We start from the raw sequence: 26,328 nt of genomic DNA on the forward strand, positions 1-26,328 counted from the left end.
TTTATTCCACAAATAATAGGTCTGCATAACCTGGTATTTATCAAGCATCATCGTTCACCAGGCACTCGGCTAAACACTTAAAGTAGATGATGTGTTTTCACATCTACAATCCAACAATTTTTACAAATAGAGAAACTGAGGATTAGAGAAGTTTTAAAACTTGACCAATTTAATGTTTATGGGAAGTGACCGAGTTGCTAAACAATTTCAAGTAACCTTCTGCTTAACTTTATTTACATTTTTCACAGGAAGTAGTTGGCTTAGAAGCTCTTTGTAATATGTATGCACTATGATAGGCAGGGTTGTGCTCTGATAACAGACGACCCCTAAATCTCAAGAACTTAAAACAGCAAAGGTATATTTCTCTCTCAATCATGCTACATTTCTATCATGGGTCAGCTGAGTGCTCTACATGTTCCTTAATCCAGGACCCAGGGTGATGGAGCAGCCATCTCCTCGTTGTAGCAGAAGAAAAGTACACCGGCTCTTAAAGGTGTCCCCAGGATGTGACACTTGTAACTCCCACTCACTTAATTTGGGCCAAAGCAAGTCACATGTACATGCCCAAGATCACAGAGTAGGGAGATGCAATCTTGTCATGTGCCTGTAAAAGAGAAACTGATATTGTGAACACCCTGATGACATTCTCACCATGGTAAAGCCTGGGACTGTTACGGGTATATTCCCTGGTCTCACGTCATATGTTTGTATATGAAATAGTCACAAACATGTGCCGACTCTGTTCCATTGACTTCTCTCTTCTGCCTCTCTGATCTTTCCCATTATCATACCTTGGCAGTGTTTGACTTTCTCTTTCTTTCAAAGGAATTTTTCTAAAGAAGTTGTTATTTTTTTAACTGATGGAGTTTACCAAAATATTCTGCTGTCTCATTTCTCTGATCCTTTGGCAACTGAAGAGTCAAAAAGAGGACCAGTGATAAATGACATGTAGTCAATAGGTGAACTGCCAGCTGAAAGGACTTTGACCTTCTTTACCCGACTCTTCCAAATCCTTATTGTGAGAATAACAATATGCTGGTATCTTTTGCCTTTATCTGCTATCTGAGAAATGAGCCCACATGAACCTAGTTTGGGGAATTTGGACAACTTTCTGTAATTTTTTTTAATTTGGTTCAAGAAATACTTACTGAGCATCTACAACTGGCTAAGCATGGAGATATAAAGGAGAAGAAAACACGTTCTCTGCTGTCAAAGGGCTCACAGGTACATAGGAAAGGCCAGTGGTTCTCAGCCTTAGATGTACAACAAAATCACTGAGGGGGCTATAAAATGCAGTGCTGGGACCCACTCCCAATGTTTCTGATTTCACTGGTCTGGGGTAAGGCATCTGTGTTTTTGAAAAACTCCCAACTGATTCTGATGTGCAATCAGAGTTGATTAAGATGGTTATATAAACTACTGGTCAAGATGGGTATATAAACAGATATTTTCAACATCATGTTTAAAATACTGTTGAGGATGGAAGCTGGAGCAGAGACAGATACCTTATATTACAATAATTATAACTTACTATCCATTCCATGCTAGGTCCTCAGCTAGGCCGGCACTTTACAAACATGGACTCTAATTCTGATACTGTCTTCTCTGTTCAAATGCTTATCCCCAGTTTATAGAAGAGAAAACCAAGGCACAAAGAGCTTATGTAATTTGCCCTGAGTCACATAGTTAGCAAATTTTAGAGCCAAATCCAAACTTAGAACTGTCTGGCTCTAAATCCATAGACTATCCAAATATTTGCTCTTTTTCCAGATTGCACCCAGACACCCTTTTTGTGAAAAGGTCAATCTGCCATATTTATTTCATTCTTGTATACTCTGATACTCCTTTGTTACGTCTCCTGAAATTTCCCTATTCTTCTTCTCCTGCATTCAAGTTCATATTCTTACAGTTATGGGGTAGAAAAAAGTAGTGGTGAGGTATCCTAAGTTCAATTTCTAGAGCAATTAGCTCATCATCTTGGCTCTTTTTGTTATTACGCTATTTTCCCCCGGAGCCGGGTATAATCAAAGTTCCTCCTACTTGTTGTGTAACTGACCTGTGAAGTCTAGTGCAAGCCAAGGCTGTCTGGATCACGTATACTTGCAGAAAGAGAACTGAGCCAATTACTTTCAAAACAAACCTAGTAGTCAAACAAAAGCACAGAGTGTGGCTGAGCACAGCATACGGGGTGAGGGATTCAGCAGACCGGCTGCCGTTCCGGAAAGCAATGTGCCGTCTGCAACATTAAACTTTCAGGGACTGGAGGCAAGGGGCAGTTAGACTGCTGGATAGATTTCACCTTTACAGAACTATTTAGAAACCAATCAGAATGTCTCGTGTGCATGTTTAAAAATAACAAGCTGGAAAAATGTTGCCAAATTACTTTTTTGTAGTGAAATATGTTTGATAGTTCTGAAATCTTTTCAGCAACCAAGACCTCAGCTTATGTGTGTCCATCAGGTTTAAAACAAAAATAAAAGTGAGATCAGTGGTAGAGACTAGAACTTTGGATGGTTAGGTCTTATTTGATTTTGTGGCATTGTGGGAAACGGAGTCTGAAATCTTAGTATCTATCTTTATCCTTCCACAACCACAATGGAAATTTTTGGGCAAGTCCCATACACTTTTTATTTCTAATTCCATCCTGTTTTATAGAGGAAAACATCCACAAATGCCCTTCCTTTTACCTCCTAATATGGCCCTAGAGATTATAATGAAAACTGGAAAGATGATCATATCTTAGGCTAAGAGAGAGAAACCAAGAGGTTCTATTATTTATAGCAAAATAAAATGTAATTTGCTTTTTCTCCATTTCTATCCTTTTCTTCCCTGTCATATCTGCCATCATCAATAGGCCTGTTGGTATAGCTGAGGCCACACATCTAACTTGTGTGCCATTGTGTCATAAGCACTTAGCTAGTGCCTGTCACCAGGTAACTAGTAGGCACTCAGACATACGGTATCTGTGGCTTTTGTGCCTATTGTTAGCTGTCCTCATCTCACCTCCAAACTCCATCTCCCAGTGCCACTGCCACATAACCACTTCACAGTCCTTTACCAGATGGTTGGAAGAGCTTCCAGCTCCACTGGTTGAGGAGAAAAAAATTGATTTAAGTCACAGAGCTGACACCAGAATAGACAGAAGCTGAGTGTGGGTGAGGCGGGAGTATCTGCATGTTGATACCCAGCTGCTCAAAAGGCAGGTCTCCAACTAAGAGTTGGGCCAACAATGAGTGTCAGTAAACTGCCTCTGCATATCGAGAGCCTGAAATTCCAGCCTTCTAAAAGTCAACAGGAGGATAATTTGGTAGGAGTCCAGGCTCATCCTTTCCATGAAGTCTCCCTGCACCTCCCATCAGGGAAACCTTGGCTGTAGCCTTACCAACAGCCTTCAGTTCAGCTTCCAGCACAGTGGGCCAGCCCAGGGCTTGAGAAGCACCATGGGAACCAAACAGCACAGCAAGCTGGAGAAGGCAGTGGGTTCAGGAACATGGTCTGGACAGGGCCATGCTTCAGATACCACCTCTTGGTCAAGTCCTCAAAGTTGAAGCACTGGAAGGCTAGGGGTATCCATGCTGACATCTCCAAACATTCGTCATGTTCTCACTGGTCATATTACCGGGCCAATCGAACCTTTGTTCCTCCCATCTGTGCTTATGGACCTTCCATAGCAGCCAACTTTTCTTTTTTTCTTTCACATTTTTTTCCATAAAAACAGTGTGTTCTGACTATCTATAAACTATCTACCACTAGGCAAGACAAGTAAATATTTTGTATGAACCAGGCAGGCAGCCCACGGCTATCTATCTCTCAGCCCCTTGTTCGGTGGCCACCAGGAACTGGGAGGCCCATGAGACCACTGGGCGAGGAGCATTTCTATTTGAGTGGTCCCCATTCAATCAGGTCACCAGGACAAGAAAAAATCCAAGGGCAGACATGGCATTACTTCCAGAGGGATAACACGCATAAGCCGGAAATGCAAAGGTTGGAATATTAGAGTACAAAAGTTTCTCAATCTCTCCAACCTCTAATTTGGACCAGAAAGAGCTGACAGCTTGATTTATCATCATAATGGAATTTTATGCCCTAAAATAATTGCTAGAAGTCGGGATGTTCCACTAGAAAAATAAATCAATCTAAAAATGCAGTCTCCGTATTACCATGTCCCCAACATTTTAGTGATAACATCAAGCCTCTGGGTGAGGTCTGGAGGTGAGTGTTGGAAGAGAAAGGAGGTCGTTTTGAAGGGGTGCTTATTGGAAAGCCTAGTAGAATCACACTAGCTGACTAAGCCAATTGTAAACTTGCAGATTTATTATGTTTAGCAGAAAGGGAGCCTGTACATTTGAAATATTATCCAAATGACCTGGCTTCAACTTAGAAATCTTCTATGAATTGAAACAAGTGAATTAGGGAGGCCTCTTGCTTTTCGCACTGAAGGGTCTGTGGGAGGTGAGTTAAGAACCATTTATGGTAGTGATAAAATACTATATTTAAGGATGTAAAAATTTGGCATAAGAGGTCTCAGTTCAGAAGTAAATTCTTTTTATGTGCTAGTGAAAGGAGCAACTGAAAAGTTTTACAAATGGGAAGTTTGACCTACTGAGATTTCAAACATAAAATCTGTCAATTATTCCTTGGGACTGGGTATAGTAATTACACCCTTGAATACTAAAATGTAAATCAGAATCAGGAACTCAGCAACAGCTTAACTTTACCATAGCTAATGACAATTACCCAAAGCCATTGTCCAACTGTCACATTATGTGCCCAAATATGCATTATTGGGATGGGCCACTTGGGGACTTGGCAAGTAATTGGGGAAAAGCACTGGAACCTTGTCTAATGAACAAATACCTCATTGGTTGGGCATTATGTTTTTGGTCTGCCAACAAGCCAGTGGTCCTTTACTTGAGAATTCTATGTTTGGCTCAAGCTAGAACTGGTAGATAATGCTTGACAACCGAAAGATATGTGTGTTAATCAAAGGAGCCTTACTAATTTTAGTCTCCTCCACACCTCTGACTTCATCCTTACCTCTCTCCCCTTATCCTCACCCTCTAGTTACAGTAGCGCGTCCTGGTCTTTGTTACTTCCAGCCCATTTTTGTCTCCAGGCCCTGCACTAGCCGTTCTTCCCCCTACCTGGAACACTCTTTCTGAGGTATCAATGTACCTGGCTCCTTCCTGTCATCACATCTCAGTTTAAATATCATCTGCTAAGAGGCTTCCCCTCAGCACCCAATCTAAAGAAGCCAGGCTATCTCTGTCTCTAGGTCCCCTCTTCTTCACCCCACCCCCCACAATACACACATCAATTGTGTGGATTGGATGGATCAATCGCCTTATTTTAATTCTGACAGATGAAACACAATTATCTGATATTTTAATTTATTATTTACTTTTAAAACTTATTTGTTGTATTTCTTTCTTTACTAAAATGTAACTCACAGGCAGGCAGGGACTTCATATTAGGTTTACTGCTGTATCATCAGCATCTAGAACCCTGCAGACTACACGCAGATGCTGAATGCATAATTTTTGAACAAATAAATGGGCAAACTGCTAACAGGTAAATCTGTGGTGCATGGTTTCAAAGACTTCTTGTGGGGAGTGAAAGAGCCAGACTCCAGTCCCAGAACTCACTCCAGGCAAGTCATTTCACATTGTCTCCAGAACTTACATCCTCATCTAGAAACAAAGGGATTGGATGGATCAGTGGTCCTGACCCCTATTCTGTAAAGCCTCTCCCTCTCCCACCATCCACTTCTCCCAATTTAGCCAAGGCAGCTTTGCTTTCATCATTTTCATGTATTTGATTTTTCCTAAGTTTCCATTTGGTAAAGGATTTTGCTGCTAAAATAAAAATTTTAATCCTCCAGATTAGATAAACACTTCTGTTTAAAGTTAATCCTGCCCCAACCTCTTACCAGTTGTACGATTCTGAGAAATTCATTTAACTTCTCTAAGCTTTGGTAGCATGATGGATACAGGGGATAATTTCAGTATCTTCCTCAAAGCATTTTGTGAGTATTAAATGAGGTAATCCATCTGTGGTTGGCAGAAGAATGGTTCCTCCAACCAAGTCCACACCCTAATCCCTGGAACCTATGAATGTGTTGCCTTACGCAGCACAAGGGACTTTGGAGATGTGATTAAGGTTAAAGATTTTGAGATGGGAATGGTATCCTAGATTATCCAGCTGGGCTAAATCTAAGCACATGGGTCTGAAAAAGTAGATAACCCTTTCCAGCTGCAATGAGAGAGATGAGACAGAAGGAGAAAGCCATCATTGCTAGCTTTGAAACTAGCTGAAGGGAACCTCCCCCTCCAACCCCCCACAGTGAGGAATGTAGGTGGCCTCTAAAAGCTGGATACATTCCTCAGCTGACAGCCAGCAAGGGAATGGATCTCAGTCCTACAACTGTAAGGAACTGAATTCTGCCAACAACCCAAATGAGCAAGGAACCAGATCCTCTCCTAGAGCTCCAGAAAGGAACCCAGCCCTGGCATGACTCTGATTTTAGCTTAGCGAGACCCAAACCAGTTTCTGACACACAGAATGGTAAAATAATAAATCTGTAATGTTTTAAGCTACTAAATTTGTGGTAAAATATTTAGACAACAATAGAAAACTAATACACCATTTAAATATATAATGAAATGCTTGGCACATGGGAAGGACTCAAATGTTAGCAATTCTTACAAATATTATTAGTGGCATAATTATTAATATTGTTTCATTATCTCAAAAATCTCTTTCTGCCTTGATGCTGAATTCTGAAACCCCTCTTTCTACCTCTCCTGGAATAGCTTCCTTTTAGTTGTTTTAAAGGAATTGTTCACCAGCTTCAGGGGCTAAGTATTGTTCTGGATTGAAGTACGAGAAAATTTCTTGAGATGCAAAACCAAATTAACCTCACTAAAGATGGACAGATAGAATTGGGTACTTTTGGGGTATGATTTCTTGAAAAGGATACCACATGACCTATACAGTACTTTGACTGGGAACACTTAACCTGAATCTAAACAAGAGGAAATAATAGGCAAATGCCAAATAAGAAACAGGCTATAAAAAAAGGTACTGTTACCTTTGAAAAATGTCAGTGTCACAAAAGACAGAAAAGACCCAAGTTGTTGTTCTAGATTAGAGGAGACTAAAGAGACAAGGTGACTAAATGCAATATGTGATCCAAGAAAGGATCCTTATCGGACATTATTGGGTAAATTGAAAAAAAAAAAAGGAATACAGACAGTAGATTAGATAGGTATATTTACTAACATTGAATTTCCTTAAGTTGAAGACTATACTGTGGCTATATAAGAGATTGTACTTATTTTTAGGGGAAATATATGTTGAAATATTTAGGGGTAAAGGGCCACAATGTATGTGTCTTATTTTAAATGATTCAGTGAATAAACAACACCACACACACACACACACACACACCGTGAGAGCAAGTGAACAAATTATACAGCAAATAGATGGAATGCTAATAGGTGAATCAGGGTAAAGGGTAAGTGGTTTTATTCTTATAACTTTTCTGGAAGCTTGACGTTATTTTCAAATAAAATGTTAAAAGAAAAACTATCCAAGTTTGCAATCCCATAAAGAGAACAAATTGTTAGCACTTGGTGCCAATTCAAGCTGCATATTTTCCTCTGATTTGTAATTTCATCTGATACCTATATTATCATGTCTGCCCATTTTTTCAGACTTTTAGAATGTATAGCTTCTCAAATTAGCATAAAGACAAAAAATTTCCTCACACTTCCCTTTACATTAAATGTACATTAATGTACATTTAAATTAAAGGTACATTAAATGTAGCCCTGGTCAAAGAAAGTACAATTTTCAAATAATCTATTAGACACTGAAACACTAGCATAGTGCTTAGAAATAGCTATATAGTAAGCTAAATAAATGTGTTTCCTGAAAAAGATAGCAAAGCTATCAGTCAAAATGTTAGATAAATGAAGTAAATAGTCCATTGTAAGAAATAATTACATGTACTTACTATGCGTAGACATAATAGACAATAATGGCCCTACAGGAGGAATCACGGTGGCTTGGGTAAATCACAGGTGTCTCTAAATGTTTCTAAATGTGTACCTATTTAGTTCTCGCTGCAAAATAAGCCCTTTAATCATTCAGCATTAGTAAAGAACATTGGTGTTTGTGGTGGTGTTTTTATGCAAACTGAATCCTGTCCCCTTTTAGACACATACCAAAATATATGAGCTTTTGCTCTTCCTGTGGTCAAGCTTGCCCCCTTCCATCAGTGTTAAAATTTTTAGAAAATATTGGAGATTCCTGAAAGGTATCAATACTTTGGAAAATTGCCTCATCACCAAGAAGGAACACTCCTGCACTTAGGCACCCACATGTGCGCCTGTCATTTGATAATGTCTCCTTCAATAATGTCTCAAGAACCAGGAATGAAAATAACAATGGCTGTCCCACACAGCCAGTGGCTTCTCTCAAAGCGAAAAAAGAAATGCTGAGCATTCTCGTCCATGTAATTTGTGACCATTAGAAAGATTGGTAGACACTCTTTCATTTAATCCCTTTGGACTAACAACATAGCCCATCTGGAGCATAAAAGCTCTAAACCTAGAGAAAAGAGACAGCACAGATGAGCAGCTTCCATGTACTTTCTCCATTCAAAAGTGCTAATAAGGAAAACTGCTGAATTACTATGATTACCCATGACTTGAAAATAGCTTATCACCTGCCAATATGAATGAAGGCCCCTGGAGAGCTGTGAAAAAGCAGGAGGAACAATGGCTTTGGGGAGAGAATCTTTATAGTGTCTGAGAGAGGAATCAGCCAACTGCAAAACAACCAGCTTTATGAAATGGAGCCCTTATTCTAACTGCACCCTCAAGCTAGTCCTGGGATGTGTCCATGCCATGGAGAAGGAAAATAGAAGAGCTTTCATAGAACAATCAGGCCTATAAAACATGAAATGAAAGGAAGACACAGACAGCAATTATCTGAAAGAATCATACTAGATAGACAGCCAATATAAGGTATTTCATGGTGGGGCAGAGCTCTCCCCCAAATGTGGCAGATAATTCTCAGCCTGCTTTCTACATTATGTGCTATTGTGTAGATGTAATCATCCTGTGAAATCCCTCTTGTTTTCAGACCTAAGTGCCACTGGAATGCTGTTAGAGTGGTCACATGAGGTTCATTAAGAAGAAGAGCTTGGCTTGGTGGAAACGGGGTGTTTGGCTGTTCCACAAAATCTTTTCTCCTTCATCACAAAGCTCCTGTGTTAAGGCTCTTGGAGGCTCTTACAGGAGAATATCTGCAGCCTCAACAGTCACCACAAGACACTGTGTGTCGGTGGTGGGTGGGGGGCCTGCCTCATTGGCCGGTGCTAAGCTTTCACTTTTATTATGATAATGGGTTCATTTCTCCATGAATTGTTTAAAATATTACCACAGCCTAAGCTCTTTTTTATGGCCAACATTTTCCTTTATTTTCTGTGGGATCAAAACAATCAAGATTTATTAATTTTTGTTCTCTTTGGGAATGGATTCAAGGAGAAGGCGTTCTCAAAAATTGAAGAGTATTACCTTTTGATAAGTATTTCTTTGCTCACAAAACTTGCGTGCTTGTGGTACACACACACACACACACACACACACACACACACACGCTGGGGTACCAGGCCTACACCATACACATAGCATTGTTCTAACATGGAACCAAAAGAGTAGATAGATGCTGTGTGCTGGAGACATTCATTAATTGGCGAGGAACAAATTACATAAAAATGTTTCTAATCTTTCAGTGCTTTCTCTAGATAAATCAATGCTGTGCTCATAGTGTGGCTTCTAACACTCTTTCGTCTTGTTCATAATTCCCAGTTCTCAGCTCAATCTATTACTATTGAAGAATCTTGAAAAGCTGCCACTTTTGGAGAATGTACTCAGAGGGTCTCTCCCTTCTTGCCCACTCCATCCCACACATATATGCATATACATAAACATGCTCAGCACATGGTCAGCACCTGGTCTATACCTGAAAAAGAATTTCCTTCTTATTCTAAATAACACACAGCATTTTTCCAAAAGCCCACATTGATAAGATTTGCTGCAACATTTCTTTTTTTTTTTTTTTTTTATTTATTTATTAGTTTTAGGTGTACAAGACAAGGTAATACTTAGACGTTCATCATTTATATCCCTCACACTGTGAACCCCCCTCCCCCCATCCACTATCCCTCCGACCTCGCACTGAACCATCACATTATATATATAAAATTATAGTTGGCATTCATTAATGTTTAGCTTCTGGTGTACAATGCCATGATCAGGTATCCACAGTATCCCTGAGGTGGTCTCCCAAATAGGTCGCATGTCCATCGGATACCCAACAAAATCTTTACAACATTATTGAATACCTTCCCCAAATTAATTTTCAAAAAAACCCTGAGGCCATCTTGTGGTTACCAGCTGCTTCCAAATCCCTTCACCTTTCCCCTTATCCCCAACCCCCCCCCACACCCATCTAACAACTCTCGGTTTTTCCTTTGTGTCCCCAAAACTGTTTCTGATTAGTTTATTCACATAGTCTTTTCTTTAGATTCCATATATAAGTGAGATCATATGGTACTTGTCTTTCTCTTTCTGACTTATTTCACTTAACATAATGTTCTCTAGATCCATCCATGTTGCTGCAAATGATAAGATTTCTTTCTTCTTTATGGCTGCGTAATACTCCATTGTATAAATGTACCACAGCTTCTTAATCCAGTCATCTACCGATGGGCATTTCGGTTGTTTCCATATCTTGGCTATTGTGTAAAGTGCTGCAATAAACATAGGAGTTGCTGCAACATTTCTTAATGATTACCTGCGTGGATTTGTATGGTTACAGTCATAGTCAGTTTAAAATGCATTTCCTGAGTACTTAGTCTGTACTCCATTCTGTAGAAGATCAAGCCCTGCAAAGTCTAAGTCTCGGCATCTTTATCTGTAAAAATTGGGGAGAGCAGTGGAAATAAACAAGAACAAGTGTCCTAAATTCAAATACCTACAGGCAGTAGGCAGGTACCATGGTCAGGTGCCAACTGGGGACTCAGGTCCACAGCGGCATACCCATCTAGAGGACTCATTTGCTGTTCAGCCCATCAATTGTTGCAGGCAGAACTTGAGGTAATCCAGACTTTTATGGGAAATCTTTTGATTTCTTTAAACAGAGTATGGGTCTACACCATGCTGGCCAACAAAACATTTCTGTAAACTAACTAGATTCCAGTCAGCAGCTTCTGGACTACAGGCACTCCGAGGTCCTCCGTCCCTGTTTTGCATGACCATTAGAGCCATCCAGCAACTGGCATGCACACCAACTATTCAGTGGCTGGGAAAGATGGTCACTGAATCCCTCCAAATTGTGCTCATCACTCATCGCTGTTTCAGCAGGTCCAAGTGTTACTGATGAAAATCAGGATGGGATTGCTGAATTTTGAGAAGGAGGAGGCGCTTAGAAAGAACATTAAAGGAAACAAAACTCCATTTTTAACTGTACACCGCCTTCTGGCTAATGGTATACACAAGGAAAAGGAAGTGGAAGGGTTTTGGTATAATCTACCACATGGCTCTGGAGACTTAGCAAAACCTCCCATGGCTGTAAGAAATAAAAGCACAGGAGTACAGAGAAAGAAGCAATCAAAACGTACCTAGTAGTCCACAGAAGCCATCAAATAGCACAGAAGAGAAAATGTACAATAATGAATAAGGTATTGAACACAGCAAAACACTCAGATCAAGGGAAACATTTTTGAAGAAAACGATTTGCAAAATCTGTGAAGTTTTTATAAGGTAGAGTAATAGACAAAGGCTCCAAACCCAGGGGGAAAGATAGATTCTCTGGCTGGTGCCTCCTGATTAATGAGTAGAAAGTGATCCAGTTGCTATAGAGACTTGAAGATACACAAAAGAAAACATCACTTCTTTAAAATATTCCTGATGATGAATAGGCAGAGTCTTTCAAAATATCTTTTTAAAATTGTAGTTTTTTTTTTTTTTTTAAGAGCATATCACACAGAATGGCTCTTAGATTTTTTTTCCCCCCAGATAACAGAAATTGGTTACACAAGCTTCAGTTTGTTTACACAAACCAGCAATTTGGGTAAAAAAGTAATGACCAGAAAATATGTCTGTTGGAGAATAAAATTTGTTTTTCAGCAGTTTTGTTTCTGTTTAGGCAGCAAGGGAGATAAATGTATGTTGTCTTGGTTTTCTTTTTTTCTAACAATATATTTAGTTGGAGAGTTTCCTTGAATGCTGAGAATGTGAAATGCACCTAAGCAGAGTCAGAAAATGAGAGATTATGCTTTCTGTAACCTTCTCCCATTGTCTGAATTGAGAGGTAACAAAAAATATGATGTCAGTGGGACTGCAGGCTCAGTCCCTTGGCCTTCTCCAGCTTGGCTCCTGCAGCCCAGGACTCTTATTTCACTATCAAAAGGATTGTTCTGTTTTGCTCCAGGCAGTTCAACTTTGGCAGGGTATCCTGAATAGATTGGAGATTCCAAGCAAGGTCTTGAAAACTGCAATGATGAAATATCTGGGGACCCCTTATGCACAGGGCGGAGGGCTCTTAATTGAATGATTTGGGTAAACTGTTGGTGCGAGGCCCAACAGAATTGTCGCAAGGCCTATATTAAACTTCCCATTCACACCAGACATGTTGAGTTCCTTCTCTCAAACTCACCAGTCACATAGGATACAGCATTCTCCTTTCTGTTAAAAAGAAGTAGGTGGATTAGAAAGAAGCTCTAGTAGCTATCTTTCAAATATTATAACAATCAAAGCAGAACACAGAGGAAAATGGTGCCTCCTACACTCACTGTATCACGGTATTAGTTTCCTAGGGCTGCTGTAACAAAGTACCACAAACTGAATGGCCTAAAACAACAGCGATGTATACAGGCATACCTCATTTTATTGCACTCCACTTTATTGCACTTCACAGACACTGCATTTTTTTTTACAAAGGTTTGTGGCAACCCTGTATCAATCAAGTCTACAAACCTAAAATGATTTCCCAAGGCTCTGAATAAAGTCTGTACTCCAAAGCATGACATAAAATCTTCTTTCACGATCTAGCCACTGGTCTCTTCAGTCTTCTCTCTCCTGTCCCTTTTCTTTTCCTCTAGCTCCAACGTCTACTCTTTACTCTAGCTACGCCAACTCTTTGCAATCCACTTTTGTATTTTTCCTATGCTTTTCTTTAAAAACCAATATGTTTTTAAGGTGAAGGCAACTGTGCTGTATTCTAAGATCTTGTCACTCCCTCTACAATTACTTCGACGGGACTCTCATGAGTCCTTTTACTAAAGGAATTGTCTCCATAGATTTAGTTCTCTCTCCCTCAGGCCTTCCACATAGAAAGGATTCCACTTTCTCTCCTCCCACCCTCCAAACTCGTTTTTTCAGGCCTCATCTAAGCCTTCACTTCCTCAAGGAACCCTTCTATTATTGCCTTCTCCCTCCACACACACACTGGTTTAGGTTATCACCCTTTTTCTTCTTAGCAAATTGTTCATAATCCCATTACTGACATTGATCACACATTTGTTGCAAGGTCTCTTTACTTTCTGCTTTCCCCACTGGACCCTGAATCTAGGTCCATATTGTCCTAGGAATTAGTCATCATTGTAGCTCTAGCACATAGGAGGACTCAAAGTATATTTGTGAAAGGAATGAATTAATGGTGGGCATAAAACTAGGCAATAGGGTTGCGGGGTTAGTAAGATATATTTCCTGGCTATGGCAGAATATTAACAATTCACTCAAGTGGATAATTGCCACAGTATTAATATGAAGTTTACTGGAAGCTCAGAAAAAAGACTCATTCTGTCAGAACTAGAGGACTCAAAACAAACAAATAAAAATGCTTCATAATGTTAGGATATTTGAGCTGGGCCTGGAGCCAAAGTTCCCTTCTGGCTCTTGTATTTTATGATTTCTGGTCTTTCATCAAAATTTTAAAGAACTTTCTGCCACTATGTTAGCATCTTTCTGAAAAGACTCATATTCTTTTATCCACTAAAGTTTCAAGTCCTCTTCTCAAGGTATTTTTCTTCTTTTTACATGTAATGTCTTTTTATCCTTCTCCACAGACTAAGAGCTGTTTGTTTTCTTGGTTATTCTACAATTTCACTGTGATAGGTCTTTTTGTAGATTAAAAAATAATATATATGTTAATGCTATTTCTTGGGACTAATGATTGGTATCTTTTAACAGTTCTAGAAAATTCTCAGGCATTGTACTATGTTTCTCTAGTGTCTCTTTCCCATTCTCTCTATTATCTCTCTTTGGAACTTCAACACATTTAGACCTTCTCTTTCTAACCTCCATATTTCTTACCACTCTTTTCTGTTTTGTTTTTGTCTTTCTGACTGGAAATTCTTTTTATCTTTTCTTTATCTTTGAGTTTACTAATTCTCTTTCTGTTATGCCTAAATACTACAGTTTAATATAACCATTGAGTTTTAAATACAAATTTTTATGTCTTTCACTTGTAGAAGATGTTCTTTAATAACAAAAAGATTCTGCTGCTGTTATTTCTGCTGACTCTCTCTCATAGTGCCTGATTTCCTTATGTAGTTTATGTTTTATTTTAAACTGTAACTGTTTTCCTTGAAAATTTGTCTGTGAGAATTCTTTGAGATCTAGGTTAAGATGACATTTCTCTAGATAGGACTTACATTTGCTTCTAGCAATTGCCCTGGGACACTACCTACTTGGGACTATTTATTTTGAATTTTCCTTTTGAGATGTTCCAGAACACTGAGATGACATGAATTCTGATTATAAATCTACAGGAGATCCAGTGTACCGTTACAAACTCTCAGAAAAGGTGTTGTTGTTGTTTTTGTTGTTTAATCTACCGAAGGCCAACGCTAAGACCAGGATGTTTTTTTTCCTGTCCCTTTTCCTGGCAAGTTTATTTTTCATTCATACTTACACAAAAACTGTAGTCCTTGGGTTCCTATTTTAGTGCTGTATTTTATCTGGCAGCCCTAACCATATAGTAAAAATGCTCTGAGTTTTTCTATTCAAAAAGAGATATTAAAACCTAATTAAGTGGGAAAACATAAGGAGAATCATACCTTCGTTTCTTTTAGGTCCTAAACGAGTATTTCTGTGGTGTACCAGATTAGAGGTGTGTTTATGCTACATTTTGCCACATCATGGTTTCTTCTCTAAATAGCTTTGTTCATTATTATCCCGTCACCAGATTGCAAACTCCTTGAGGGTAGCGATTGCCTTTCTTATCTGTATATATTCCTTATAATATCCAAAGCAGTGTACGGACTATAGTACAGAATCAGTTAAGTACTTGTTTATTGTGCCAAGCCCACTTTACTGCTGAGTGCTCCTCATTTCTCCTCTAGTATATTCCTTAAAAGAGTGTTTCTAAAATGTGTTACATAGAAACCTAGTTTTACAAGATGCAATAGATGAAACCATCTCTACAGTTAAATAAGTCATTTTCCACATAGCACCCACAATGATCTTTTAATTAAATCCGATCACATCAGATCTTTTTTTATAAAGCTTCTCATTATTCTTAGATTAGAATGCAAACCTCTTCCCCTAGCCTGTAAGACTGTATTTGATCTGATCCTGTACACGACCCTGGCCTCATCTCTAGACTCTCCCTTTTTCTGTATCCCCTCCAGCGTCACTGACCTTCTTAATGTTCCTTGAAATGATCAAGCTTTTCTCGGCCTCTGTCTGGAACACTCTGCATTCAGAACTTCTCCTGGCTAGCTCCTTGTTATCATTCAGATCTCTACTCAAATGTCAATGCTTGAAAAGCTCTCTCCCTAACTATCCTATCTAAATTGAGGCTTCTCTTCTCCACTCTAGTCTCATGACTCCCTAACCCTTTATCTGAATTTATGTGCTTATTTATGTGTTCTTCATTCAGTGAATATTCCTGGGATATGTGCTATGCGCCAAGCAATACTCTTGGTATTGAAGTACAGGGAAACAAAACAAAACAACTTGTCCTCATGGAGCTTCCATTTTAGTGGCTGTTTCATGCATTTATTGAAGATTTACATTTAATTTATATCTGATAACTAATTTTCCTCTTATTGTCTGTCTTCACCCTAAAATGTAAGCTCCAGGATGAGTGAATAAGTGAATGAACATACAGCTGTAGTGAGTGATCCTTATAGGAACTCAGCTGTGTATATTCATCCAACACTTCCACTTCTAGTTGGTCTAGACAAGGATGGAAATCCAGAAACAGCGTGCCTATTATGATATTCCACTATTGGAATCAGAGAACTAGGTAAAGAACTAGTCCAATAAAGAACTGAGCCCTCTTTTAACCAACATTCGTAGATAATGATCTAGATTATTTATTCAGGTCTCTCCTACTACTGTGTAGCTCTAGGGGGCTGTGCCCCATAGTCAGCTGCACCATTTGCACTACTTCCAATTCAAATATTCATTCATTGTCCTTGGACACCAGTAAGGACAAAATGATTGAAAATCATCAAAAGTCTCCTAACCAAATACTCTGTATCCCAGCACCATTAAACTTTCCAGAAAAATCTGCTTTGGCAAAGCTATCAGAGGGCCCATTTTACATTTGAGTGTTAATTATTTGAAGCAATTCTAAGTACAAGGTCTATTTGAATTATGTACTAATTTTTGGTGCTATTTGGGGCTTATAATTAGTTGCACTCTTTGGGCATATAAATCTCTTACCCAGTTCATTATACTCGGGTGGACTGAAAAATGTCAGTGACTCTCCTAAAAATTTGTACAGCATCATCTAATAACTAAGCACATATTTACTCTGGGATCATATGCATTATCGACAATGTGCTTAATTATCGCCCCAAAACAATTTAAGTATTGGCTGCTTGTAATTCTTCTCTCCCCTCAGGGGAAGCAGTGGTATATCTCGGTAGGGTGTGGACATTCTGCTGAGGCTCCCACGAGGCTGCAGATGCCCATAAAGAGAGTTGTGTAAAAGTGCTTGGTCCAAGTGCCAGCCCCTAGTCTGGTTAGTGAGTCCGAGGCAAAGACAAGAATAACCCCATTATCCTAGTCGTCTGCCTCCTTTACAAAATCCTATCAGAGAAAACAATTCATATTAAAAGTGAATTTTTAAAAGGGAGTTTGTACAAACATCTGCCACTGTATTAAGCACATCCCATGGAAGAATGTCAGTCTTGTCCTGGTGATGTGGGATTTGGGAATTGCCGAGAAACAAAACAGAGAGATGAGAAAACAGAAGTGGGCAGGAGTGGGACAGAAAATGAAGAAGATAACCAAAAGGCCAGCTTCCTCAGGGAATATCTATGGGAGGAGACTTTCCAAACTCATGGCCTTAATGACTCCTGAAACTCATAATCTGAGCACTTGCTTTCTTTCCTTAATAGCAATTTTTATTCTAATTAATTCTAATTAATTCAATATTTATAAAAAAATTATAGAAACACCGAGGGTGCCAAAAAAATATATACAAGTGGACACTTGGTCAACGTTACTCAAGCAGTAGTTCGCCGTAATCAGACGTGTCTGGACGCTGATGGTAACCACTTTGAGCACCTCTTGTAACTGTAGAAGTCAAACGCGACTTGTGTTCATCTTTTGTTATCAATATATATTGAGTGTTACAATTTTAGTACAGTTTTCCTTTCTTAAAATGTGTATACATATTTTTGGCACCCTCTGTATATGCATTGCAGGCACCTGCTAATTTTGGGGTGATCAATCAAAAAAGTACGGAGATTACTGCTTTAGATTTCTGTTATCATGGAGCTTGGAGAGTCATTGGGGCTAGAAACCTATGAAGTATGGGTGAAGCATCAGTTTGGTTCGATACCTTACCTGAGTGTGGGAGGTAATGGGAAGGCAAAGAGACTCCCAAGTTTGGTCGAGCCTAGGATATTAGTGATCAGACTGGGAAGGTAATTGAACCAAAAGGCTTGAGATCATATGGAAAAAGCAGAGTATACTGAATTACAACAAGATGGGTGCTGTTTTACGTAACATTTACAGTTGTGGCTTTAGAGGTCAAGGTAGAAGGAACCTAATGAGTCTAGGATACCTGAGAAGGGACTGAGGTAGGTCGGAGTGCAGCAGCCACCCAGGAGCACAAGTTTAACGTGCCCAGTAGTCATCAGCCCAGGCAGTAACATAGAAGGTCTCTGCAGTAATGGGACTCGGGACAGAGAGGTTTCAACAGGCAGTGGCAGAGGGAGGCCTGGAAAACATGGGGTATGAATGAAAGACCTAGAAGCCTGACAATGAATCTTGAAAGAAGTAGCCAAAGGTAAGGTAGGCACAGCCTCACATTAACTTCTCCCCACACTTTTGCAGTCAGTCAGTTCTGCCTAAACAATATATTTAATCCATGGCTAATTCTGGCATATCTAGATATTATATGATAAAGGGCTATTCTTAAGACACCAAGTTTCTTCTGTCTCCCCCAAATGAAAAATAAACATACAATAAGAACAACAAATTTAGAAACACCAAACGAGTCATTTTAGCTTATATGTCTCCTTAATTGTGTAATTCAAAGTTTATGTGAACCATAAAAATAAACTCTTTTTCTCTAGACATTTTAAAATGTTCAGTTCCACCTCAATTTTAAAATATCGCGTTTCCAATACATTTTGTAAGTAAGATGTGCATAACTCCTAATGTAGCCCTGATCCCTCCATATTCAATGGCGAAAGCTATAGGTATTTCTAAAAACATAATAAAATGGCAAAGAATGTCAGTGAACCACTGAATGAATCAATGTCTCCATAAGGACAGCAAGTGTACCATGAGTTCCAGCACCGATGATCGCCAAGGAAACCACAGAAAGGTGATGCAGAGAATCATGGAAACCTCTCCAGAAACAGTAGACACTGTCTGTGGTCCTGCCCACCCCACCCCATAAACATGAAATCAGAAAAATGAATTTTCTCAAGGAAGGAAGGCTCTATCCCCAACTCGACAAGGCATCTGCACACACATTCTCCTTAGTGAGAATGTGAGTAGCTGGGAGCCAGTAACTGTTTCTGAAGGCTTTTTTCCAAATGTGTGAGGCTCTCTCTCTGAATTCTGACTGAACTTGCCTCCTCCCTCCTCAAAATATGCTCTCTCAGCTCAGAAGTTTGACAAGATCAAATAACCAGAGCTGTTTAAACATCCTACTTTGGATAACACCTTCCAAGACAGTTAACAATTCTAGCTTGTTTAGACTCTTCCATTCCTCACCTCCCACCACACACAAATACACACAGACACACACGCACACACACTTACACGAAGCCAGGAAAATTCATCTTTTCTCCTTAAGCCACCCCTCCTTACCATCCAAATGCCAACTTGACTTAAAGTCAATTTCTAGGTTTAAGATTGTTGTCTTTCTTCCATTCCATAACAGCTCCCTCTCAGTGATCAAGCTAAATCCATTTAGTTCATATCTGACTCATGGGTCTTACGGAGTGGATTTTTATTTTTTAAAATAAGTCTTACTCTTTAGAACAACTGGTAATAATGAGAAAGACTAATGGGCATTCATAAGCTGTTATAAGGCACAGTTCCTATTCTATGCATTATTCATTTACGCAAACTGTTGTCAAGGTACCAAATTCACTGAGCAACTGGGCTGGAAAAGTCCCTGGACTCAAGATGACATTGTTATGCATATTTCTGAGGCTTGCTTCTATTTCACATTTTCATCATTGACCTGCTTAAAGGAGCAGAGAGCAAACTCATTAAGTTCTTAGGTGGGAGGGACGGCCAGAACATGAAAGAATAGGATTAGAACTTCCCCCAGCCCTTGCCAAATTAGCAAAACTGTCAGAGTCAAATCTGTTCATTGGGGACAGCTAACATTTGGGCAGGTTAAAAATTTACCTAGTGGAACCACTAGTGTTAATGGGGATCTTTGCAACCCTTTAAAATGGATTCTGATCCCCAATCCATAGACTGTGGAAGCAGAAAGCCCTCCCCCAAGAATTCGAAGAATTTCAGTGAGCTTTTCTTTCTTATGGTACCTCAAGCTCAGATTCCTGGTTCCACTTAATTAGGCTGGCTCACGGTTCATTTCACTGTCCTTCTCTGGTCACCCTATAACAAACCACGTTGACCCAGACATGATAACCATTTTCTTCCCAGGAGCAAATCATGGCCTCCTACAAAAGGCCTGGCTATCTCCTTGGTTGTCTTGGCTCTTGTTCAATCCTTCTGATTAAACTTCCACCCCAAGTAGTTTTACAAGGTATTAAATATAGATAGTTTTCTCCCTAAAAGGAACTTTGCAGCCAGCTGTAAAAAAAATAATCTTTACAACCATATTACCGACCAAAAGTCAGTATGACAAAGTCATGAGCCACTCCTGCTCTAATCAGGGATCAGCAAACGTTTTCTGTACAGTAAAGTGACAGATGGCAAGTATTTTCTATTTCTGTTGCAACTACTCAACTCTTACGCTGTAGCATGAAAGTATTCATATGCCACATGCGAATGAAAGGGCATGGTCAGATTTGACCCTGGGGTGGACAGTTTGCCAACTCCTGCTAGACTCAACTTCAGAATTTTTAACTTTTGGAAAGGCTTAGCAACCATGTTACCCAACCAGATCATTTCACAGCTGCAGAAATCAGGACCCAGCAAGTAGAGTGATGTTTATGCAAGTTCACACGATACTTACCCAGGGTTAAAACTTCAAACTAGAAACAGGCAGCCCAGTTCCAAGGCCAATGTCCACACCACTGCATGATCACTAGGTTATTTCCAGAAGGTTCTGAGGATCCCTGTGTAAATGGCAGAGCCTCTTCTAGAAATGTTTCCACTATTACTTTTGGTGCAATTGGTTGTATTATGTATAACATATAGTAGTGTTGTCTTTTGACAATGCTAGGAGGACCCAAGGTGAATGTTTGGCTAAAGATTCGGGCAAAGGTCTACCACCAAGAGGCAGACTTTGTGAAACTAAAACAGCCTAGAGTAGATCAGAAAGGAAATCTATGCACCAAGTTCAAAGGACATTATTTTGTTTTGTTTAAATATAGTTAAAGGTAACATAAAATCTTCACATACCAAGAGGAATGTTTTAAAGAGGAGCAGTTGTTTTCCATCTCCTCTTAGAATGAAAAGAGCAGGACTGGAATATAACAGATAGAAAGAACTTGCTCGAGGTAACTCTCACTCAGAAGGATTGCAGACCAGAAGAAGTCATAGCATTTCCTAAATCATTGAATCTGGGATTTGGCATCTTTCAGGGAGGGTAGGGAAGGAAGGAAATAGACTGAGTCAGTGATTCTCAAAGTCCTTTCTCTCTCATTAAGTCCCCTGAAAGCTGCAGGAAAGAGTCTTTCTCTGAGTCAACAAAGAAACATTGAATCATTATACCTAAGAAGAACAGGACAGTTTCTTTAAGGGGGTTGTGAAGTGTAGAACACAAAGCAGATACTGTATTGGGGAGAAAAATTGTCCAGGTTTCAAAGGAGCCTCCCAATAATTCCTCATGTTGGCAGGCATTTGGGTAATTCACGGAAAACCCACTGTTCAGGGTAGAAGCCTGAAGCCCCTTCCAAGTGTGTGTGTGTGTGTGTGTGTGTGTGTGTGTGTGTGTGTGTAATGCCTTTACATTAGCAGAAGCCTGGAGTTTCTCAAAGTGGATGGTTTTTGACCTGTAATTTGAAAACCCAGTAGCTTGGGCCTATTCCTCCTTGAAAGTTAGGGCCAACTACTTATAAGACCTCTTACTTTTCTAGCTTTGATAAAGATAAATCATAGAGTACATCTTGTTACTAATTAAAAATGGTTCAATCTGTTCAAATACAATTTCTGGATAGTACATTTCATAAAACTATCCCAGAAGATTATTTGTCTCAAGCCAAAATTTTTCCAAAGCCCATTTTTCCAAATGAACTCTTGGTGATTATTATTTTTCATTATTATAATTTTTTTCCAGATGATCCAGGAACCTGCACATCATGCGCTACAGGGTATTACATGTAAGTCTGGCCTTCTTTTTCATGGCACTAACTTTTCTTCAGTTAAAGCATTACTGACTTAATCCTAAATCAGTGATTAAAGGAAAGAGGCCCTACAGCCTGAGGCAACTCTGCCCTGTCAGCCTCTTAATGAACAGTTCTTGGATTCAGCAATAAGAGCCCAGCTGTTTTCTTGCCTCAAAAGGAGGCCTTCTCTTTCTTGGTCCTGGAAGTCACCCAACCTGACACTGGTGTCTAGGAATCTTGCCATGGGTTACCAAGATTCAGACCTTGCTGGTTCTGGACAGACCTTAATAAAATACCCAACCCCAGGCAAGCTGTTTCCATATGTCTACATGGACACCTTGTCCTTACCAAAAGTTGGACTGTCCAGGATGAAGCCAGGTGCTATATTAACTATGTTAAATGAAACACAGACAAACATCACCCTCAAGTTCTCTAATACAAACCTACAAATCAAAGACGGTATGCTTCAATGTTACTACCCCTTCCTATTCTAGTCTCTCTACCAGGGTACTTTGGTGCCTATCTTGGGAGAAAAACTAAGTAAAGAAGGGAGATGAAAAGAAAAGGAAGGCCCACATAATGCATAGGCTATATAATTCCTCCTCCCTGTCATCCTAAGAACGAGGGAGTTTTGTGATTAACAAACTCTCTTATCCCTTTTTCCTCTTCACCTTTCCATGAACGTTGTCGGACACAGGATCAATGTTATTCTCCAGAAGAGAAAACTGAAGCTCAGAGAGGCTATGGGTTCCCTCACATTGCACCAAAAGCTAGCAGAGGGTCTAGATTTGGGTCACCTCAACTTTGGTGGGCTCAATTCCAACAGACTTGAAATGTGGCAGTGGGTAAGAGGACATTAAAAGGGATGAGGTGAATGGGAGGGAAAGGGAAACTTAGCAAGCTGAAACATATGAAAAACAGTCAGTTAACCTTATCATTACTTAACTTATGGTTTTAATTCAGCTTTCCCAGAGTAGACTATTATTCTCTACATTGACCATGTCTCTACATCCCTGCACTCCTGACATACTGATTTATAAATTACTGTTCCATTTAAACAGGGGAAGAGGGGTGGAGAAGAGGCCCCCAGACTCGACTATTAGAAGGTAGACCAGATGACAGTAAATCAGTCAGAAATTTGTCAGCATGTCCATAGTTAGCATTTACCCAGCATATGGTCTGCCACAGACACCCCAAGCAGAGATAAACGGCAGAGATAAACATCCTTGGTGACGTCACATGGTTAGGGGCACAAAATGTTCCTCGGAGAACCAACGAAGAAGGACTTAAACTCAAAGAAATAGTGACCGTGTAGAAGTAGATGAGGAAGTCTCCGCTTTATCCCCCTTACAACTCTGCATCCTTCCAGCCTAACTACCCTTCTTCATTTTGATTCTAGAACATGCCCTTTGACCTGCACCTACTTCCTTTGTCACTTGAGAGCATTCTCTGTTAAACTTTGGAGCCAGACCTGTCAGTCTCTTCAACCCACCACTGCCCACTAATGAGAATGTTTCATAAAACCCTTTGAGAAACAAACACAACAGATCTTTAAATAACATCATTCCATTCAATGTCATTTCATTATAACACTAAGATGCTGTAGAAACTTAACTCTTGTTTCTATAAATTAGCCTACGGTAAAATTGGTTTTGTTATACATCATTTCACTTGAAGCTGAAGAGCCTATTAACCACATGAAGTGAGGACCTACTGTTCGCTAAAAAGAATATGCCTGATATGACTAAGGGTAGAACACACATGTATAACCCTTCAGAATATTTACCGACTTTGAATACAGCCAATACAACACTGTACAATAAAAGTTGTTAAGGAAGAAATGTAAAGCCTTCCTCTGATATCTTGTTAATGGTATAAAATTTATCAAAGGGCGAAGGTCAACTTCTTCCACTTCCCCTTCAAATGAAACTGTAATTCAGTTGAGTCTGAAACACATTTTACTGTAGAATAAAAATAATGGACATAACACATAAACACACATACAGATAAAAGCTAAGGCACTTCAGTATTGATGTTAATAATCTGGTTACAGGCATTTTGGTAAGCTACTGGAACTCAACACAGCTGTTTCAGACCTTGCTGCTACCAGGTAGCAAAAGTACACAAACTGTCTTTTCAAACAGATCTTGGCTAAAATCCCAATTCTACTTTTACCGACTTATTAGCTTTGAGCACTTAACCTTGAGACTCAGTTCCCTTATTTAGAAATTAAAGATAAGTAACAGCTACTTGTATGGGGATTGTGATGAAATTTTAATGAACTCATACTTGACACATAACCAGTACTTCATAAATTGATATCGGCACCCCTTTTCTTCTCCCCAGCCTCCTCCCAGCTGCCCTGAGAACAGGGCCGTGGAGGTCCCGAGACAGGTGGTTAATGACTTGTTTAGAGGGTACACACAGACCATGAGGAAGTTTGCTCCCTCGAAACCCACTTTTTTAAAACGATGCGTAGACATATCTAAGGAGATTAAATTATGGTGGTTAAAAGAAATATATCAACATAGCTCATGGAAGAAACTCTATCTTTTCCCCTAGGTTTGAACACCGCTGTTATAAAACCTGTCCTGAGAAGACCTACACTGAAGAATTTGAATGCAAAGCGTGCGATACCAACTGCGGCAACTGTGACCAGAATGAGTGCTATTGGTGTGAGGAGGGCTTCTTTCTCTTGGGTAAGCCTGAAAATGGCATGGAACAAAGTGAAGACAGGGCTCCAGAACTCCATCCAGAAATAGGAGTGCCATTTGATTGGCTTCAGGGTCTCTGTGCACTGGCGCCTCTTGTCCAAGAAGGAATTTTAATTCGGTTTGAAAATAAACATTAGCCAGGACTACTTCCTTCTGCTTTGATTACTGAAGCATAGTTCCTATTTCACTAATTAATCTCAAATATCTCCAGGCTGATGGAAACAAGAGTGACTGTGGGGGTTGGGGAAGGATGAAGGCAAATGCTTTAGAATCTAAGTCGCCTGGACTGTTCAGGACCATGACTCATTCCTTGAGACATAATCCATGTTATATTCCTGAGTGCTGTAAAAGTTAAATAAGATCCTTTGTCTTGGGTTTTGGTCAATTCGTTGACTCTGATGGTAATGGATGTTTAGGAAAGAAATACACTGTGAGGCTTCCAGTTAAAGAACTACTAGTCCAGTGCTCTTGGATATTTATGGGAGAGAGAGTGGGGCAGAAAGCCTACGAGGACCTCCGGGTGTTCTCTATAGACATTCATTTTGTGTACAGTTTTTCAAGGCATAGAGCATGTCAAGTTCTTTATTCTATGCTCTTAACTCTTTGAATTGATAACCAATTTAAATTCTCACTTGAAAGAGGATTTAAAGTATTAGATTTTCTTAAAAACACATTTCTCGGTTGAACTAAGCTAACACCACCTTGCTTTCTTTAAAAACAAATTCAAACAAAAATGTCCCTGAGACTCCCTTTGGCCCGTTTAGAATTTGGCCCTGTAGAGAGCACCAAGCTAAGTCACCATGATTCCTCCCGCCTTCATGTTGCCTTTCTATGTTGTTATGTAGGCGGCAGTTGCGTGAGGGAATGTGGCCCTGGCTTCTACGGCGACCCAGAGATGGGCGAATGTGAACCCTGCCACCGATCCTGTGAGACCTGCACCGGCCTTGGCTACAACAAGTGCAGCAGCTGCCGAGAGGGACTGCAGCTGCTGCATGGGACGTGTGTGGGTCCCACCCAGACCCAGAAGGAAGGCAACTTCTGGAATGGTATGTGCCACCCAAAAGAGATCGCAGGTGTCCAGCTGTCTTCTTGCCTCCCTCCTTCCCTCTTTAACCCTTGCTTTTGAAATATCCATTAGATGAAGGCTGGGCAGTGAAACACTTGGAATGAGAATCAAGTTTGGGTCTCTTTGATGCTCTGGGCAGGAGAGGGAAGGAGGCCGTAACTGGCATTTGGCAAGGAGGAAAAACCCAAAGGGCAATTTACAAATGGTCTGGCCACTTGGGTTTCTACTAGGATGGAGCAGACCTCCAGAGAAACGGCTAAACTACCATTTTCTTGAAGACTTCAGAATAGCTTCTATCACATTCGTGTATCTCTTTACCAAAGAAAGAGATACACGGATGTGATAGAAGCTATTCTGAAATAAAGGAAAACAGCCAGTAGAGTAGGTTTTGCAGTTAGGCAAGGAAAAACTTCTCTAAAGTATTGGAACTTAAGCTTAAACAACTTATCTGTCCGGCTGGCTTATTCGAAATTGCCATCATTCAAGCTTGCCTTCTAAAACTTGCCCTCCCCAGTTGCAAATGGGAAAGT

General features: G+C 39.8%; 1 protein-coding gene across 2 annotated transcripts in view; it reads left to right on the forward strand.

The window, feature by feature from the left end:
- PCSK5 (proprotein convertase subtilisin/kexin type 5) overlaps positions 1-26,328 on the forward strand; it is a 405,671-nt gene that overhangs the window by 338,166 nt on the left and 41,177 nt on the right. For both annotated transcript variants that reach the window (XM_081067381.1, XM_081067382.1), the window contains exons 25-27: positions 21,970-22,012; positions 24,581-24,717; positions 25,578-25,778. In XM_081067381.1, coding sequence (XP_080923507.1) covers positions 21,970-22,012; positions 24,581-24,717; positions 25,578-25,778 — 381 coding nt within the window. The remainder of the gene's footprint in view (positions 1-21,969; positions 22,013-24,580; positions 24,718-25,577; positions 25,779-26,328) is intronic.

This window comes from Rhinolophus hipposideros (assembly GCF_964194185.1).
Source record: "Rhinolophus hipposideros genome assembly, chromosome: 11".
Classification (NCBI taxonomy): Eukaryota; Metazoa; Chordata; class Mammalia; order Chiroptera; family Rhinolophidae; genus Rhinolophus; species Rhinolophus hipposideros.